Source organism: Sturnira hondurensis, unplaced genomic scaffold (genome assembly GCF_014824575.4).
Source record: "Sturnira hondurensis isolate 20B ecotype Veracruz unplaced genomic scaffold, ASM1482457v3 Scaffold0024152, whole genome shotgun sequence".
Taxonomy (NCBI): Eukaryota; Metazoa; Chordata; class Mammalia; order Chiroptera; family Phyllostomidae; genus Sturnira; species Sturnira hondurensis.
In genome coordinates, this window is record NW_028096783.1 from 417,632 (window position 1) to 438,101 (window position 20,470).

At 52.2% G+C, this 20,470-nt stretch overlaps 1 protein-coding gene across 12 annotated transcripts in view; it reads right to left on the bottom strand.

Moving 5' to 3' along the window:
• The window catches only part of GRAMD1B (GRAM domain containing 1B), a 159,438-nt gene that overhangs the window by 47,109 nt on the left and 91,859 nt on the right, over positions 1–20,470 (bottom strand). Inside the window, exon 1 of one of the 12 annotated variants that reach the window (XM_037038215.1) lies at positions 13,583–13,667. The exons of the other annotated variants lie outside the window; for them this stretch is intronic. Coding sequence (XP_036894110.1) covers positions 13,583–13,632 — 50 coding nt within the window. The 5' untranslated portion in view covers positions 13,633–13,667. Of the gene's footprint in view, positions 1–13,582; positions 13,668–20,470 lie in introns of those variants that run through there. 12 annotated transcript variants of the gene reach the window in all.

Sequence of the window (20,470 nt, forward strand, 5' to 3'; positions counted from 1 at the left end):
AGAAAATGAGGCTCTTGGGTTCTCACCCCACCCACACCCTGACCCTCCGGCTCTCTGAACTCATTTGCTACTACAAGCCCTCGGAAGGAAAAAGATGTTCCTTTTCCTCGGTTGGCAACGCGGAGTTTCCTGATGGTGGACATAGCTCTCTGCCCACGCCCTTGGGTGGGAGCTCCTGAGGAGCAGACTCAGGTGCTTGCCTTTCTGGGCAGCCTTCTTTCTCCGGGGCCAACTGCAACCCACAGCCAAGTTGTAAACTGCCTTCTAGGGTTACTTGGCTGGTTTTCTGGGAGAAGTACCAGAGGTGGCTGACACCTAGCCCATGCCCGTGCCCGACATGGTGAACCCACAGCTCGGCTTCTATCTTTCTGTTGGATACAAGACATCTTCCCACAAGGTGATTTCAGACTCAGGGATGGAGAGGACATCCCTAATCCTTCCTCAACTCTGAATCCCTACTGACGCTGTCTAAGGAGGGGGAATCTGAGCGAGGGGTGGGCAAAACATTCTTCCCTAGAGGAAGTTCAGCCCAGCTATCCAAAAGCCACATGAATGTCAGACACTTGATCAAAATGGCCATCACTTCTTCATCTCATAGTGGCCCCATGTCAGCGGGCCTTATATATGGTGCCCAAGACACCTAAAATTCTGCTTTTGACCCGTCAGTCGATAAACAACTTAGAACGTCATTTGTCACTTTGGCCTCTGTGCTTGTAAGACTGTTGGCCGCCCGTGTTGTTCCTGAAAATGTCTCCTCTTCTCCCCAGGACATACATCCCTCCTGTTCTCCCTCCATCTCAGCCACTCCCTTCATTCTCGCTGCTCTGAGTGAAATACAGTCCTTCCACGCCCTGGCCACCTCCTATTTTCGGTGACTTCAACTATACCTCAGCAGGGACTCCACTCCCTGCCCCGGCTCTGCTCACACCAACTAGCTTCAGGCCAATGGTCTGCAGCCACGAGGGTGTGTTCTCCAAACACACGTCTCAGGAGCAACTCCAACTAAAAACCATCTTTCCTCCCAGCCCCTCCCACTTCCCATTCTCAATAGCGTTATCATTTCCTGGTCTCTCAGGCTGCAAAGCCACCTCCTCCATCTCACCCCACAAAACAGGAGTCCCTGAATCCCTCACTGCTACTCTGGGGAAGCTCCTTAGCCCATCCATTCCTTCCTCTTCAGGTCAGTAATTCAGGTGCCCTCCACTCTTCCAATAGCCTTCCACGCGGTCTCCTCCATCTCCTTTTCCTCCTCCACACTCCTTCATGGCTTTGTCATGAAATCTGTCTAAATATAAGCCAATATTCTCTTACTGCCCCCTCCTGGGATTCACAGTAAAGTATAAGATCCTCAGAATGAAATTCAAAATTCTCTACAGAAAATAATTGGACACTTACCCATATTTCAATACTTTATCTCTCCTTATACTTTCCTAGCGAGTTCCTGTATCTTAGTCCTACCTCTCTCCCCAGGTTTCCTTTCATGCGTTCTCACGCTGTTGCCTCCAGAGCATGTTGCCTCCGGACGGCCGTGCCACTCACTCACTGCCTGTGCGCCAAGAGTCCCTGCCCTCCAAGTGCGCCCACTGGATGGAGTCTTATCCCTCCTTGGAGACCCATCTCAAACCCCACCTTCTCCAAACCAGTCTCCTGAACCACCACCACTGCGCCGATTACACCAGGTCACACATTCTGCCCAGAGGCACGGACCTCCACACCGCCCACGTTGCCCAGCACGATGCTCTGTAAGCTGTACACACACAGTAAATGCCGACTTGAACCTCGCTGTAGTGAAGGTCGCCTCGCCCACCCCAGTACCATACCTACCAAATCTGTACCAACAACCTGTCAATATTAACAAAATAGCAGAACATTTATGAACGGTTAATTTCTGGCATTGTGCCCAGCATTGATTAAATACTATTTAATCTTTCCCAACCAATCTAGAAAGCATTAATGGATATTATCATTAGTCTCGTTTTTCAGCTGATTGAATTGAATTATTGACTCCTTCAGTGGTCCCCAACCTTTCCAACACCTGGGATGGGTTTCATGGGAGACAGTTTTCCCATGGGCCATGGATGGGGCTGGAGATGGAGGTGGACAGGTGGAGGAGCTCAGGCGGAAATGCGAGTGAAGCTGTGCCCCTGGCCTGCCGCCCGCCTTCTGCTGGGTGGCTCAGTCCCTAACAGGCCACGGACCAGCACTGACCAGGGGCCCAGGAGCAGCGACCCCTAAATTAAGTGATTCACCCAAAGTCACACAGATGGGCCAGTGGCAGGACCGTACTTGAAATACCAGCCCATCTGATTACAGAGCTTGTTCTTGGAGCCAAGCAGTCAGAAATGCTTGCTTGCTGCAGAAGACCGGCAGCCCGGTGAATGGAATAAAAGACGCAATTAACTTCCTGTCTCCGGTCTTCAATCCAGTCTCTACTCTGCTGTCAAAATGAACTTTCTAAAAAGAAAATTCACTAACTTTGACAATCCTCTTCTGTGGTTTCTTCCCAGGTGGGCCCCAACCCACCTCATGTCCCGCCTGCGCTCTGACCCTTCGGTGTACAGGAAGGTTCTGGAGCTTCAGTTCCCAGTGGGCAGAACCAGTACTAGACTTGCTAGGTTCCTCAAACCCTTTTTATGGGCATCCCATTATCCTAGACATTTGGATGCCCTGCTGAGCAAATACAACCAATTCCCATGTACCTCATAACCTGTAGTGCTGTGTCTTCCACACAAACTCTAAGATGTGCCACTAATCTGACTCTGCCACCATTATTAATAATAGCATTGCATTACATTTCACAATCTTGGGATTTTAAAGCTCAAGATGACCTCAGATTTGCTGCAGAAAGGGAAGAACGACTTGTATTGAAGGGGCTGTTGGATAAGATTCCCGTCCAGAGTTCCAAATTAATACACCCACCTGTTAACTTCACTTACAAAAAACCCCGAGAAATAGGCAGGTTAAGTGCCTGGCCAAGGTCATATGACTTCCTGTCAGAATCTTCCATTCTACAAACATTTACTGAGCACCTGGCACAATTCTAGGGTGTTCGAGTTCATATTAGTGATTAAGAAAGAGTCCTGTGCTTGGGACATCACAGTCAGGAGGAGCTAGACATGTGCTCTGCTTGTTTCAACACAAGTAATGAGTGGTGTGACAGGCGGGAGTAAGGAAATCTCAGCCAGACTGGAGGGACCGAGAAAGGCTGTCTTAAGTTACGGTACTTGAGACTTAAGCTGAGTTCTGGAAATGTGTTAGCCAGCTGAAAGGACATGGCAGCAGGAGAGAAGAGAATGTTCCCCAAAAGAAACAAACACCCCAATATGAACAGAGGTGGGAAGGCCTAAATAGCGTGCAATACACAGAGCATTGCAAGAAACCGTATGTCCCAGAAGCATAACATGCTTAAGCTAATGCTTAGGATGGTCCTGTAATCAACCGTCCCCAATAAGAGGTCCCCTGAGCCACGCAGCAGCTACCTTTAACCCATCACAAGGGGTTGTTCACTCGCTTCCCACTCCTCCTACTTGTACGGTCCCCGGCAAAGACGGTTCCATCCACTCCTCTCCTGGTCACCTTCCTGACAAAGATGCTGCCTCAAGTTTGACTGCAATACCTCCTGCTACAGTTCGATCCTGCTTCTTATGGTGAGGTCTGGCTCCCATCCTTGAAAAACAGGGACATATGGGACGAGGACGAAGGCTCCCTGGGCCTTCTGCGGCAACTCTCCGAAGCATCTCCCACCCCCACTCAAGAAATGGCAGCCTCCACACTGCTTGGCTTGGCTTTCTTTTCCCGTCAGCGTGCCCTACGGGCACAGGTGGGTTGTGGCAGCAGGACAGAGCCCTGGGCAGCCGCCGGCACCTTGTTCAGCACCCTGCGCAGAGCAGAGCGGTTATTCCAGAGTTCCTCACTCAAATTAACTTGTCTTCAAGAAAATCAATTATTTCTGCCAAGAGATGGCAAAATATGTGCCTGGCGAGCCACACCCCTGCTCCCCTACCTCCGAATTACAGCAGCTCCTTCCCACTCTCCAGCCACAGAGTGCCTCGCCCCAATGCCTTCCCAGTCCCGCCCAGCCCTGGCCCAGCCCCCACCCGGCCCCAGACACTTCGAGTTCCTTTGGCTGCTGCCTCAAACCCAGCGCTGGGCCTGGGCAATCACAGTCTCAGTACCAGGGCACGAGGGGCCTCGGTGAGACTGTCCAACACCCTCCCAGGCACCCCTAACTAAGAGAAGGAGCATTTGATTAAAAATCTTGAAAGCTGTTTCATATGAAACCTTTGTTTGCTGAGGGCCTGCTGGGGCCGTCCAAGTCAGGATTAATTGCCAGTCTGTGGTGTCAGCAGGCTCAGGTTTGAGTCCCAGCTCTGCCACTTGCTGTGTGCCCTTGGCCTCTAAGCCTCACTTTTCTTATCAGATGAATGGGAGATACTAATACTTACCTCATAGGGCTGTTGTGTTAAGTGAAATTACGGAAGTCAACTATTTAGTGCAGTGCGTGATATATAACCCTCAAAACACAGAAACACAAAGAGGGTATTATAGAGGTGCCATTCCCACTGCTATTACAAAGCTTGCCATTCCTCCCTGAGAAATGTGGAACAAGCATTCTTGCCTCCTGCCTCCCAAACGTCACTTCCTGTAGTGGGGACCAGATGCCCCTGGGATGGTTCCTTGTAGTGCAGAATGCCGACCATTTCCAGGGGATGGTCTTACAGACCTGCATTTTAAATAAGCACCATCACGGATTCTGACGCACTGTAAAATTTGAGAGGTTCTTTTCCCAAGGACTAATCTTACATGTGTCGGGAATGAGCAACAGATCCGCTCCCGATGACCGAAACCTGCCTATGACTCCTCGAACCTATCAGCTGTTCAGTGTCTACCAGGTGGGGAGCTTGCTGGAACAGAGAGTCAATTGAGCTTGTCACACGCACTGCCCGAGGTGAGTAGCCTGGGGTTGACGGGGAGTGAGTGTGAGGACAAGGTTCTCGAGGCAAGGCTGCTACTCGGTACCTGGACGGATGATGTCACCTCCTCTGGGTGTAAAGGCCTGACAACTAACAGCAGAACCCACTCCTGTATCACAGGCACGTCATCCCTCCTTGCCTTTGGCAGCATGTAGTTGAAGCTGATTCTGACACCTAGAGGTCCCTAATTCCTAACAGGTGACGGTCCTGTTATTCAGCTGCACACCTTCCCTCCCCATGTCAGTTCCACAGACTCACCCATGACCCCCCTCAATTCATTGTAATATCATTGCAGGTGCCCACACGCACTAGCCAGCTCTACTTCAAATGTTCCCACATAGCACACGCTCAAGTGTCTGAGACTGGAAAACAGCAGGTGTATTTGCATAACATTTGCATGAAATTTACATGCTCCTGCAAATGCCTCCCTGAGGTCTGTCCACCGAAACAGGTTCTAAATTCAGAGTTTACTATGACTCCCTGAAGGTGGCTGTTTCTCAGCTGCTTTGTGTTTCTGCTTTGTCACTCAGCAGTGTCCTGTACCCTCATAAAACCACAGCACGGGAGGTGAAATAGGCACACCCAATGAGAACTTTGTAGAAGTGGAAACGGCCCGGATCCCAAACCCCAGCAAGGTCCCAAACACCCCTTGGACTGATCTCCTTAGAAAGCAAAGTACCAAGTCACTCAATAAAAACATCTTCCCAGGCCTGCTCCATGCCTTCTTATAACACCCCAGACCTCCTGGTTTGGGGCCCCTCTACCCACAAAAATAAGACCACAGTCCCAGGACCCCAAGAGATGGCGGCACAGAGACCGTGGCAAGGCCTGCCCAACCTGGCACTCTTACTGTCATGGCAGCAGCACGGGTCCAGACAGGAGCACAGGACTGCCCGCCAGCGGTACAGTGTCAGGCTTAGGGCTCCTCTGCACCCCCCTTTCTGAGACACTGGATGGGGTGAGGGTAGAAAGGGTGAGACATGTGCTCCCACTGCCCCTGACCAGGTGTGGAACCCACCCTTTGCACACCTGTCACCTGGACCATTACCCGGCAGCAGCACCTCCACCACGGGACCAGCCCTCTCCCATGGGAGAAGGGGCTGTGCCTTCCGCGCCAGACTGTGGTGGCTGGTTGAGGAAGGGGCCACACACTTCCAGGAGACATGCTTCTTGTTGTTGCTTTGTTTCTGTTTAATGGTGCAGAGCAATGATCGTCAACCTTTTTCATCTCATGGCTCATGTAAACTAATTGCTAAAATTCTGCAGCACACCAAAAATTGTATTTTTTACCGATCTGACAAAAAAAAAAGGTATGATTTTGGTTCATTCACATTGAATGGCTATTGTGTTGGCTGTGGTCATTTTTTTAATTTGATGATCTAAGGGAAAAGAGGTCAGTGCCCCTGACTAAATAATCAGGTACTGCATATTTCAAAAAGTCTTGCAGAGCACCAGCTGAAAATCAGTGGCGCTGAGGCCCTGTTCCCAACTTGCGTTACAGCAGAGTCCCGGCCCGGCCCTAACATGCCACACTCGGGCCTGCGTGGAGCAGCAGTTGCTCTTCAGCAAGGGGCAGGGGAGGAGGGCGCTCCTGAAATAACGCCTTTCGCGCTGCACTGGAGGGGCCTCCCTCAGGTGCCCCAGGGCCAGGGTTTGACAGAGATGAATGTCTTGTACTCTGAGTTTGGGCAGCTTGCTGAACTTCCCTGGGGGCTTTTCAAGTTGCACCTTTGGGTAAAGGACACAAGGTGTTCAGGGACAGGTTCTGTCTGTCTTGAAATTTGGAACCAGGAAGTTGAACAAGAAATCGTTCCAGTTGGGACCATTGGCAGAGAAGAGACAGCTTCCCGTGGAAGCCCTATGATGGCTCTCCAGAATCACTGATGAGCCACTGGTCACCCAGACTCGGCTCACAAGCCCATCCACCCAGGCCTTCCCCTTGCTCCCTCAGCACTTGGTCCCTCATGGCACCCATGTATGTAAACTGTGGAGATAGCTGAGGGTACTTCTGTGGCCAGCAAGCTCCCCTTACCCATTTCTCCTTCCCTGTCTTATTAAGTATCCACAGAAAATTTAAGCAAAAACAATTTTTAACTCTTGCAAGGGGAATGAAAGATGACAGAGCCCAGATAAAATGTTGCATCCTGCTGACTCATTAATACCCAGACACATTCTCATTAGGGATCTTTGTAAACCTGGGATGAATTACTCATTGTGGGAGAAGTCCTAGCTAGAGTGACTTCAGCTGTTGATGAATTTATTAAACAATGAATGTAAGGGTCTTCGGCCAAGCAGAGCAAAGCCGAACTCGGTTACCTTCCCACTGGTGTGCTCGGCCCAGACAGGTGATGGGTGGAGGGCAAGAGACCAGCAGCGGCGGTTTGCCTTTCCTACTCGAGCCAGGAGACCGTTCCCTCCTCACAATGGCTGGAGCCCCGTTCTATCGCATTCCCCCGCTCCTGGCTTTCCTGCAGCCCCTGCTCAGCCCAGAGTTTGGAATTCAGTCCAGGAACAGGCATGACAAACACTGGTTTTCATTTCCATGGAGACCAGGGCCTGCACAGAACCAGGACTCCATGCCTGAAATGCCCGAACAGCCTGACCCAGTTCCCCCGTCCGACCAAAACAAAGGAAATCGCGCTGGGTCCTGCCAGCGCCAAGGGAGAAGCCAGAGCTGCTGGTATCTCCAGGGACACTTTGAAGAAGGAACAAGTGAGGAAAACCTTTGAATACTCAGATGATGCTGCCAAACCAGGGTCAGAAATCAGACCGAACTGTTTCGCCCCAAGGGCGCAGAGGTGGCGCCAACCACACCGCACGCCGCCCTGACCTGGGGCAGAGGTCCCTGTCCTCCCAGAAACCCAGCTGCAGGAGTGCAAGTTCCGGCCCTTCCTCAACTTCCCCTTGTACCACTTTCTCCCCCATGTGGTTCTGGCCTCCTCGGACCTCTCCATTCCTCAGATTCGCTTGCTGGTCCCTCTGCCTGGAACTCTTACTCTAGAGTTTTGAATTCTGGTGCATTTCAACCTTCAGATCAAAGCTCCAAGGTCACCTCCCCAGAGCAGCCCATCTTGCAGGGCCGCCCCATGGACAGCGGCCTCCTGTGCCAGGGCGACATTGCATGTGGCTCTGCAGCCTGGGTGCACACAGGGGTCACAGAATGCACCGTGTGCACAGGGGAACGTGTTCGTTAAGAAGCCGCTCATCCCATTGTTTGTTTGCTCTGTTGGGTGTTTCTTTCTTAAGCCCGTCCCAAACCTGCCCTCTCATAACACCAGCCCGTTGGCTCTTCTTAGGACTTCTGGGCCCACAGAAACGAAAATACAGCATCATTCCCAGACCCTGCTGGCCCAGCCCCTTCACCCTGCCCTCTGTGAATGTGTCTGCGTTTAAATCCTGGGATGTTTGTGCCCCGAGCAAAGCTGCTTTCTTTCTGCACACCTGTGTGCTTTGTGGAATGATCACACCCACCTCACCAGGGTGAGAGGCAGCATGTTTTCAAATATATAACCTAATTAGACAATGTATCCCAAAGTAAAGGACTTCCTCTAATTGCTCATAGACCAGAAAAAAAAGTGTTAGAAGTAGGAAGTAAACTCCCAGTTCAGAAACTGAATCCTGTTTCTAACCTCTGCCCTCTCTGCATGGCAAGGGCGGAGAAACCAAATGGCGGCTCTCCTCACCTTGAGCTGGCCCTGACTTCCAGCAGGCTGGAAGGAAAGAGTCAACAGGAAGCAGCAGATGCCGAAGTCAAACGCAGGAACTTAGAGGAGGTGGACAGTTCCCTTTCCCCAATGCATGCAGCAAGGCAGACCATACCCCTGGGGAGATGGTCCCACGGGGTTGGCAGGCAGTGTTGGCTGACCGGGTCTATTGCACTGACTGGGAGTTCGGAAGGGGTCTCAGGGCTCACGCAGCCCGACCCACCACCCGGTGCAGGAATTCTCTCTGCAGGAGAGACAGGCCCCGGGCCTCTGCCCGAAACTCCCGGTGAGAAAGCACTCACTGGTGGCTACACACGTGTCTGTGCAGATCTGAAGGGACTTTCAGTGCCATCATCCGTACTTCTCTGCGTCTGTGGTCCCAATTTCTCCAAAATTCTTGATGACCATTATCCATCCAGCTCTCTTTCAGCTTTACCGTCTTCAGAACCTCACTGATTCTATGTCATTAGCATTTACTGAGCATCTGTTATGCGCCTCCAACTCTGTGATATTTGTCCCAGGGCCCCACAGGGCAGCACCCGTGTAGCAACTGTGACATGGTTCTTTGTGGACACACGGAGAATAAACATGCACTATTACACACGACTCTGGGCACATGGCAGGGACTCCATGCTTTTAAACTTGACTCACTATTGGTCTCGGCCAAATCTAAGTACCACCCTGCCCAGAATATTTCAGATGCCTCGGCACTCAGGAGGACGGGCCCTGTGAGAGCAGAAAGGTGCTGAGCTGTCCCAGGGCGCCCTTTCCTTAAGAGAAATGTCCACTCCCTTGGAGGCCACAAACTGTTGGGAGAGGGCGGGGCAGAGTCCAACTGAAGGTAATGTCCAGCTTCCCACGGGTGATGCAGGGCCCCTCCCCAACCCTCAGCAAGAGAAGTGTAGCTGCTAAAACTGAAAAGGACTTGTGCAGCCTCCATTCATCCCTCCAACAGCAGAAGAGGCCGTGCTCTGGGCCAGGCAACGTCCTGGGACAGGACCACAGGCTCTGCCTCTGAGGAGCTCCCCCTCTGGTGGGAGAGACAGACGTGTGATTAGCTCACACCAAGCAATAGGGGCTATTTAGATTCAATCAAAACATCTCCCCTCAGCATCTGTTCCGGGGGACAGGCCCTCCTGACTCAGCCTCTTCCTTTGGCGTGATCTGGGGGCAAACACACTCTCTGAGCGTCGGCTTCTATTATGTGAGAAGAATGAGTGTGGTGTGGCCGACCCCCCGAAAGATGCCAGGGGAGGATGACAAAGAGGTACAAAGGCTGCAGCATGAACTACTGAGAGCAGTGGTTCTCTCCGACAGAGCCACTCAGATCTAAACTGGGCAGAGGGTCTGGGCTGTCTGAATCTCTAGTTAAGTCAGCATCACCAGCTTCCCGTCTGGTCAGAGCTGCCTCACCATGGACACCAGAGGCTGCTCCCGGCCAGAGAGTGAGGCTGAGGGCGTGCGGGGCGCAGGGGGGCGTGCGGGGCGCAGGAGAACGAGGGGCGAGAAATGGCCTTCGGTGCCCCTTCCCCTCACAGCACTCCTCCGTAGCCTGGCTGTAAGAGCCAAGTACATGACTGATCCCCTCCAGACCCCTGGGAATTCAAACCCAACTCTGACTGGTGTCTCTGCTAGAGAGCAAGCAGCGACGGGCTGAAGAACACCCATTATGTTGAAATTGTAGACACTGCAGAGCAAAGCGGGCTGCAGGCAGGCACCAAAGTCACCCAAGAGAGGCTTTACCCTCATTTCAAATATGCTCAGGGCACAGACCCGGGGCTTCCCTTTGTGATCCTAGTCACTGTGTCCTGCTACCTCGGGGAGGCCCTTACGATCGAAATGAAAATCGACTGTAATGCACGTGATGCCAGTGTCTTTGACTTCAGCTTCGCCAGACTTGAAGCCACCTCATCAGCTGTGACCCCTTGTCTGTCCCCATCTTCCTGACTTTGGGTGGAATGACTCCAGTTCCTCAGACCGGTTTCCAGGAGTTAAAAATCACTTCCCCACATCTCCCCCAAATCTTTACTTAGACTGTATCTCAAGTGACACAGATGTAAATAATTAATGATGTAACTCACTTCATCTTCGGACAGTTCTTAAACTGTTTCCAGAGGCCTCCTACCAAACGTCCCATTTCCACCCGCTGGGCGGAGGCAGAATAAACCTCGTTTCTCTTCCACGTGCAGTTTAACGCGGCTCTCAGCCCCCTCGGTCCCTGCCCCTCCACTTGCTGGTCCCCCAGCCATTCCGCACACAGCGTGGCTTTAGTCGTGGGTCCTTCAGCCACAGCGTTCACTCTCCTCTGAATGAATTCCCATCCATCTCAATCCCCCTGAAACTGTGGGGCCCAGAAACGGCCATGATACTGCAGAGAAGTGCTCTGGTGTACCCACAGTAGGGCAGAACCATCGCCCCTGTGCTCTGGGAATCAGAGTGCAAACACGAATTTTGGGAGTCATCTTCTGAATCAGAGGAATCTGGGGTCAGTCCCCATTTTTCTCTTGCTACAGCCTGTGGGCGAAGGGAAACGTGTGCAGGTGTAATGTATGTGCATCCCCACAAGGAACAGCCTCCCACTCCACCCAGCCAGAAAAGGCAAACCCGAGTTCTGGGAGGATAAATCCACCCAGCTCTCACCCCAACTCTCATTGCACAAGAATCCTCAATGTGTGCATGAAGATGTCCAGGCCAGATGCAAAGCCACAGCCCTTGGAGACTGCCTCACAGGGAGATGGCAAGTCCTAGCAAACATCCTCTAGTCCAGACATCTGCTTCTAGACCCTTATCGCCCGACGAGCTGAGGTTTTCGTCTGACTGAACGAGAGCAACACCGAGGCTCTGGGGTTATGAGGTAAACTGAATCCGGCCCTGCTTCATCTGCAACCAGGAACAGACAGCCCTGGACGTGCGGCTTCATTGCAGGGGAGGCTGCCTGCACCCTCACACTTCTTTCTGGGGGTCTCAGGCGATCAGCAGGGCCTTCTAATCTGCACTGATTAATTCAGGCCCACCCAGCCCATCACCAATTTGTTTTCACATTTTTAAATGTTGGGAAAAAAACCCCAAAGAATATCTGTGACATGTAAAAATTACATGACATTAAAATTTCAGAGTCCATAAATAAAGTTTTATTGGGAGCAGAGCCATGCTCATTAGTCCATATGTTGTCTGCAGCTACTTCCACTGTACAAAGCAAAACCGAGGTGTTGCAACAGAGCCAGTGTGTCTCACAAAGCCTAAAATATTTCCTGCCTGGCCCTTTACAAAAGCGGCTGGCCAACCCCAGGTCTAGCGAGGTAAGACCGTGAAAATGTCTTTTCTGTGGGCCTCCTTCTTTCCTGCCAAGTTGGGGAGGAGGGTATCTTGTGTCCCTCGGACAGGGAGCCTGTGCTTGGTGACTCCGCAGGTTGAGGGGAGGGACTGCAGGCTTGCTCCTGCCTGCAGAGGAAACGTGAAGAGAGGAGGTACGGTTCGCAGGCAGGATGATACAAGCTCCCCCAGTGTGGTATTGCTTTCCACAGCCTTAACACTGACACGTTCCTGCCACGAGCAGCTCCCTAAAATGCTGCTTGCTCCTTCCCTTCTCCCTAGGCTGGCTCTGCCCACCCTGGTCCTGAACTTGTATAGCCTGTGGAGTGCAATCCGAGGCACAGGAGAAAACATGCCCACTGTTCAAGGCTAGCTGTGGGGGAGGAGGGGCGGAAACAGAGGAGCCCAGGGGTGTCCACTGCCCTGGCAAGTGTCAGAGCAGGTAATAGGCAAAGATCCCTGTCCCCAGTCCTGGCTGAGGGGGCATGGCTGAGTCCCCAGGGACACAGAGAGCTCCAAGTCCTCCCCCGCCCCTCCACTTGCTTCAATCAAGCAAATAACTAACAATGCAAGGAGGTGTGGGGGAGTAATGCCCAGCTACTGACGATCTGTTTTCTGAAAACACATGGCAAATCTCTGAGCCAAATGCCGCTAAGCCAAAGAGTAAACAAACCCTTTATCTCCCTGAGAGGAGGGCCATCCACTTCTCCTCTCATCCTCTCCTTCCGGAAGCCCATCCCAAGGCTCGCTCCCCAAGGAAGAGGCAGCCTCTGTCTGTCTGGGAGAAAGTGGCCTGCCTCCCCTCCGCCTCCCCCCCCCCCACCCCCCGGGCCCCCAGAACTCAGCAGGGGGGTGCAGAGCAGGAGCACAGGGCCTGCCCACACCTGCCCGAGGAGCTCCGGCCAGCTCTCCATGACGCACTGCCAATTNGCAGCCTCTGTCTGTCTGGGAGAAAGTGGCCTGCCTCCCCTCCGCCTCCCCCCCCCCACCCCCCGGGCCCCCAGAACTCAGCAGGGGGGTGCAGAGCAGGAGCACAGGGCCTGCCCACACCTGCCCGAGGAGCTCCGGCCAGCTCTCCATGACGCACTGCCAATTCAATCCTCTGCCCTCCTCCTTCCAAGTCCCAGGATCCTGAATGAGGCTTGTGGTCACGAAGACCCCAACAGCCCAACCAAGCCCTCCCTCCACCTGAGCCGGGCCCACCCCACAGCGCTCCAAGGCTTGGCTCCAGCAGTGCTACTGTGAAGGAGAGGAGGAAGGGGGAAAGGAAGGAAAGACGGGAGAGAGGAGAGCGTGGCTCCTCTGCCGCATGATGTCACGGGCTGCTCTCAGGTCCCCCAACACAGAACAGAAGCACACAACATGGACTCCAATGTGCTCTGCCTTCAAAGGCTGGTGTTCTCGGCAGTTCTGCGCAGCCTGCGCCAGCTGGAGCGACCACACAGCCAGGCATGCAGGTCCTCACTGCAGCCCCGGGGCCCTGACCCGACCCCTGGGCATGGCCACCCCTGCAAAAACCCCAAGGAAACAGAGATGCACACACACACACACACACACACACACACGCACGAGCGCCAGCGAGTGAGCACTAACCTGGAAGCCATTAGGAACGGTAGCAGAGTGCAGTGCAGAGAGGCCCTCATTCATTCATGCATTGGGCAGTGGGGTGGGGTGGGGAGGGGCCCCCTGAGGACTCTGGAGGGCACTCACCTCCATGCCTACCCCACAGCCCTGTTTCTAACGGGGAAGGGAGTGGGGGCTGGGTGCTCATAAGCTGGGGGAGCTTCCTTTCTCTTGCTGTTTCACACTGCTCTGGAATTTTAAACACAACTCCCCGGTCTCTTCTCCCCCCACCTCCCTCTGCAGCTATTTGGTGTGGTCATGCAGGCTGAGAGAGCCCCTCTCCCCCTCACCCTTGCTCCCTTTCTCTCTCCCCCTCTGACTCGACTCGCTCACAGACAGCTGTTCTCCACGCACGCGCACAGGCACACTCTGACACACGCACACGGGCGCGCACGCACCCTGCCGCCTGCTGCTTTACATCATGCAACTCTGTGGTGCTGTCGGCCTGCCAGCTCTCAATCATTCACACCGGCTTGGAGGACAGAGCCACCGGGGCGGCGGGAGTCATTTCCTCTTCGTCCCCAAATCCGGAAAAACACCACATGAAGCTCCAGAGAGATTTTGCTCCCTTTGCTGCCAGCAATTATTTCCCAAGTTGCCCATTAGGTCAGCCTTTATCAAGGAGGTGACATGAGACAAAAACACAGTCTCCTGGCTCAAAACGGCCTTTTGCGTCTTTGAAAGGCTGACAGCTGCTCCCCCTGCCTGAGCTTTGGGGGAGAGGGGAAGAGGAAAGGGGCAAAGGGAAACAGGAGGGCTCCCCCCCCCCCCCGCCCCGTGCACCCCGCCCCGGCCGGCCCAGGTTCTTAGAGACAAGAAAAACAGCACTCTGGTCAGGCACTCACATTCACGACAAAGCAGGGTCACCTGAGTTTCCAACCTTTGAGCTGCACCTCTTAAAACTGTCTTTTCCCCTGTGCATTCAGTGAAATGCAGTGTCGGTCCTGAAACAGCCCCAGAAGAATGCGGTCAGACAAGGGGTGTTCTAGGCAACAACATGAATGAGCTCTGGAGAGTCAGCCCGGCTGGCACAGCCCTGCCACGCACGTTTGATCTGCAGGTGGCTGCTGAGGAGGTCAAACAGCAGCAAAGCAACGATGACAGTTAGCTCAGCTAGCCCCCCATCTCTTTCTGTCCTCTCCTGAGGGTCTTGTCGAACCACAAGTTCACGTGCAGTGGGCCCGGGAACAAATGCCCAGTGATGCCCACGCTGCTATTCCATGGGCCACACTTCGAGTAGCAAAGGATCGGGGTGTGCGTTCCCACACTTTAAATGTTCTTAAGGGGTGGATGGAATTCTGCCTGTTGCAGCTACACAGGGCAGTGTGCTGGAGGTGCATGATAACTGCAGCCCCCTGACATCACCTGGGTCCTGCACTCCAGATTCCTGCTGAGAGCTAATGCTGCTTGGGCATCTGTCGGCCAAACGTCACATTCCAGGGTTGCCTACTGGCTCATTGTGACTGGACAGTCCATCTGCAGCCTGCTGATGGGACAGCAGCCTCGTGTACCTGTGCAGCACACGGGTTCGGGCTGCCTGGTTGCCACCTCACTCACCTACAGGAATTTCAGCTCCAAAGAACGGTGCATTGGTGGTGCCCTGGGACCCAAGCGCCGCCCCATTCTACCCACCCTCTTGTCTGGCTCAAGCTCTGCCTGTTTTAAAACACCTTCCTTGCTTTGGACAATCCATTGGCCTCTTCTTGTTACCACACAGAAAGATCTTGGCCTTTGGAGTTAGGTTTGCATTCGAAGCTAAATTTTGCTGCTTTCTGGCTCTGTGACCCTGAGCAAGTCACCCACCAACCTCCATCTCAAACTCTGTTTCTTCCTCTGAAAAAGCCAATAATACATATTTCCTCTCTTACAATGTTGAAAAAAAAAGGATGAAATTTTAAAATGGCACGGAAAAGCACCCAAGACAAGGTGGCTACCTCTTCCCAACTTTGTCCTTGTAAACCACAGTACACAGTTTAGAACTTAATTACAGATTCTGTTGTTCACTCTGTCAGTTTTATCTCCCCTAAGAAGATTGTAGGCTGTGCCCTTCATGTCCTTCTAGCACGTGGGAGTGCTGGGTACACACAGGGCTTCAGTAAGTATCCGTGCAGACTGCCCTGTCCTCCGTTAAACAGTAAGCACAGGGGTGGGTAGACTCAACCCACCAGCACCCCAGTCCTGGCTGTCTCACTCCCTCACTGCGTGACTTTGGACAAATCATACAAACTTTTCTGAAGGCTGTGCTTCTTCCACTAAAGCGTGCACAGATTCACTTTCTCCTGGGAGAGCCCTAGACAGCCCTGTGACACGCACGTCCCCGTGGCTTAGACTGACAGCAGTGAGGCAGAAGGGCCGGCACGGAGACCGGACACGGAGACCAGACGTGGAGACCTGACACAGAGACCACGAATACTGCTTCTCCTGGTCACGGACTCTGTGACTTCTGAAAAATTAGTCTCTCACTGAGCTTCAGACTTTTTTGTCTGTAATGTAGTCATGCGCACACAAAAAATAACAAATCATACAGAACTGTGTGAGAGTTAAATGAGGTAAATTCATGTAATGAGCTTTTCACTGTATCTGCCAGGGTATCTGTCCAACAAATGAAAACTGTTACCAACGCAGGTCATACACAATAGCTATTTTCGAAAGACACCAAGAAATCTTCTAGGGGTGAGACAGGTATTTCCAAGCCTTCAGCTGAGTCTGGGTCTAAGAAAATCTCAGTTCCTCAGGACGTGTAAGGTGTGTGCTATTTCCTCGGGCACCCAAGAGTTCTTTGCTACATCCTCCAAATTAGGCCTGGTTAAACAATGAGAAAGTTACAGAGAGAGCCAATCAGAGAGTCCGAACCACGTCTACTGTGTTATAAATAAAATAGAAGTCTTTCTTTCGCGATCCAAAGCCCCTCACCTGAGCCACATAAAACCTGACAGGAGAGAATATTCTCTATGTTCAATGTAATCTGCTAAGTCTCAGATGTGCATGATCTCACATAATTCTACCAGCAAGGTCGCAAAACAGGAACTTGCCGCCCTCATCTTTCTGATAAGGAAACTAAGAGGCAGAGGTTTAAGAACCTTCTTAAGGTGTATGACTGGCATGCAGGAAAGCAGGTGTCTGAAGCCCAGACTGTCTTACTGGTGTCCTGCTCTTAACCATCCATTGTGCACGAGGAGATGCGGCTGATGCACAGCCAGGGAAAGTGGCCCGCTCCCCTACCAGTGCCTATGGACTCGCCCTGCTGTCCTCAGACTCCTGGGAAGTTGGGCCCGGACTCAGAGAGGCCAGCTGGGTCGAGAGCATGGGCTGTGATCGTGACCACGGGAACTGGACTTCCGGGGGCAGAGCCAAGGCCCCCCGACTCTGTCTCGACAGTGTAACAGCTGTGCTCTCGGGAGCCTAAGTTCCCAGACCACTTTTCTGTAAATGAATTTAGGAAACTGAGGGAAAAGTAGGTACCATCATCTGAATTAAACCTTTCCCTGAGAGATATGAAAAAGTGACATTCATTTCTATTTTTGAAAGGAAAATAAGCTCCTGAGAACCCTGTGCAGCGTCAAAAGCACTTTCTAGAGAGCAGCACCCCAGAGGCCCCGGGAGTGGGGAGGGTTAGGATGCACCCACAGATCTAGTGGGGCCAGAGTCCCACCTGACCAGGCTGCTCAGCCACATGCTGCACGCAGAAGCCCACGCTACACCCACCTTGCTCACCTCAAGGGCTTACTCACTACTGTTGGTGGGGAGGGGAGGTAGCGATGACAAAGAACAGGTCTTCCATCTTTGAATCCAAGTTAGGTTTGCATCTTTGAATTTTTGCATCTTTCAAAGAACAACAATGGAACACTTTTACATGGGAAGGATTTGTTAAATTGTGGGGGATGACGGGCCAAAGTGAACCTGATTATACTACTGTCACCATCCAAGCCTCAGATGCTTTCATAAAATGTGAACGTCTGAGAGAGACCTCAAGTGTGGTGGGGAAAGAGAGAGAGGGAGGAAGGAAGGAAGGGAGGGAGGGAGGGAGGGAGGGAGGGAGGGAGGGGAAAGGGAGGGGAACAGAGGTCTACCATCCTCTGAGAACCGGCCGTGTGCTAAGCATATATTCTATTTTACCTATCGGACACCTACTGAGTAAAATGCGCTTCAAACAGAGCTTACTGCATTTAATCATGACGGGTTACAACCATAATACTGCGACGAATCCCCCAAACGACCTGCAAAGTGAAGTCTCATTGTTCCTGCTCAGGCCAGTGACCCACTTGCTGCCCCTCAGCTCCAGGTGCCCACGGCCCTGCCCAGTGAGGCATGAGCCACACACCCTGTGATCGCCTCCCCAGCCGCCCCGTGAGTCTCACTGACACCCGAGTGGGCAGTCTCCAGTGTATCTGCCTCGGCCTGCAGCGCCTTTTGTGCCACCACGGGGCCATGGCCATTCCCTTTCAATGAGCTCTGAATCTCAGGCTGGTGTGGGGAGCCCCCTTCCCAGGGTGTCCCTTCCCTGGTGCTCTGCTCGACCCCAGAGACAGTGGTTGCCCCTTGCACCTGTTCACCCGGCATTCTCCAGAGTCCTTTGCATCCCTCCATTTGTCAGTGAGTCCCAGTATGAAATTTTCTCAGCTCAAATTCTTGGTGTGGCTTCTATTTCCAACTACATGCTCACTGAACATACTGTAGAGATGAGCAAAAACCAGCACAGGTGAGATAAGAGATCCCCTCTGTGCTCAGGTGGTTTTTCAGTAACAAAATGACTAAAAGCTCTTAGAATGCTCAATGAGCCAGACACAGTTTTTCATACACTAATACGCATTCCCTCACCTAATCCTCACTTCACCCCTGGTTCAGAAATGAGGAAGCTGAGATGTCTCGGGGAGTAAATAATTCTCCAAATCATAAAGTAGACGGAGAAACCAGGGTCTGCCTCTCAGCCCTGACTCCAGGGTCAACTCTCCGCCAGGCTGCTGGGCTGTCTCCATCAACCGGCAGCAGCGAGAGTCACAGAGTCTTTCACAACATTTGGAAGAAGAAAAACGTTGTTAGCCAGAGAAGTCCACGTATTTCTAAAGAATTCAAAGAGCAGGAAGAGCCACTGAAGGTGTTTGAAGTCAATCCCCGTAGTGTAACAAGCTGCTGCCCCTGGTGACCAGGCACTCGAGGGGCCCTAGGAAAGAACTCTCTTAGAACCAGTGCTCAAGAGACCATCATGTTTGACGAACCACTAATGCAAGAAAACTGATGACCCGCAGTTGTCCACTCTGCCCTCTCTCAGTTCCTCAATCCATACTTTAATTCACAGAAGCCAGGTCAGGGGTGTCCAATGGGCCTGCTGATTGCCTCCGACCCAGGTGTAACCCAAGACCTCTCATGAATACTGCATTTCTCACATGAGGAGCAGCAATGCCTAAGTAATTAAAACCTGAAGCCAGAAGCGGCCAGATGTGCATAGGGAGAGGGGGCCGAGGGCTCAGAGAGCTCCCACACCCCTCTCGAACTATGGCACGCAACAGTGCTGCCAAGCCAACGCTCACCCTGCTGGTCAGACCTCAGTAGGTATACATGCTTTCCCTCAAACCGAGTGCAGCCCACCAGGATGACAAGACGCAGCCCTGGGAAGAGAACTTGCTGGCTTAGGGCTCCTTCTAACTGCTTCTCAAAGCCCGTTTCACCACACATGCCAACATACCCGCCCACTTTACTTACAACCTGACCCAAGGAGAGTAATTAGCTCCTAGGAACCACCTTTTCTTTCCTTTTTGAAGATTTTGTTTGTTTGTTTGTTTGTTTGAGAGAGGGGAGGGAGGGAGAGGGGTAGAGAGGAACATCAATGTGAGAAACATCAATCAGTTGCCTCTCATACGCATCCAGACTGGGAATCGAACCCACAACCCAGGAATGCGCCCTGACATGGAACTGAACCAACAACCTTTTTGGTTAGTGGAACAACACCCAACCCACTGAGTCACACAGGTCAGGGCACCTTCTTCTTTTCTAAATGTTCCCAACTGCCAAGCCTATATTTTCAGCCTGGGTCAATTATAAATCTGCTGAAAGGTCTGCACCCAAGCATCAGTTAGGAGTTTGCGCACACCCGGTGCGGACACCTGGGGATTTTTTTGGTCACACCCGGACCAGTAAAATCAGAGTGTCCAGGTGAGAGGCAGCAATAGTGCTTTTAAAGATCCCCAACGTGGGATCCCCAACGTGATTGCAACGTACAGCAAGCATTAGGCACCACTGGTCTACACAAACGTACCTCAATTCTCTAGTAATGTCGCACTGGAATTACTTCTGAAATGGTAGTCAGGTGAGCTGTATTTTCTAGAAGTCAAACTGTTTCCCTAAAGTCACTTCTCCTCTTTTAAAAATGATTTCACATGTTAATAACCGGGGCTCAACTTCTGTGAGAACTACATGTCAAGCCTTGTTCTAGGCACTTTTCAGTGGGCACATTGGGTTATATCTCTCTTAATCTTCTTATTACCATTTTACAGAAGAATTGAGTTGAAGAGATCATGTGCACACCTGCAAGTTTAGTCAGCATCCCTGAGACCAGTACGTCTGACATTAGAGGCGTTAACAGACTTAAAATGGTGGCATCCTCTGTTGCTATCTTCCCCTCCTTGATCTTTGGGCTTTAATTCCACCCAATTACATTTGCTCTTGAAAACTGCTCTCTTTACAAGAGAAGATAACCTCACGTAGACAAGTCTGCGGATGTTCTGAAATGCACTGAAAAGAGTGAAAACTGCGCTTTCCCTGCATCCTCAGAACAAGAGCGGGTGCGTGGCGGCCACAGCACAAGAGTCCGCACAAGACGGCGGGCACCAGCTGTGCCCCCGAGAGAAGGCAGCTTGCCGC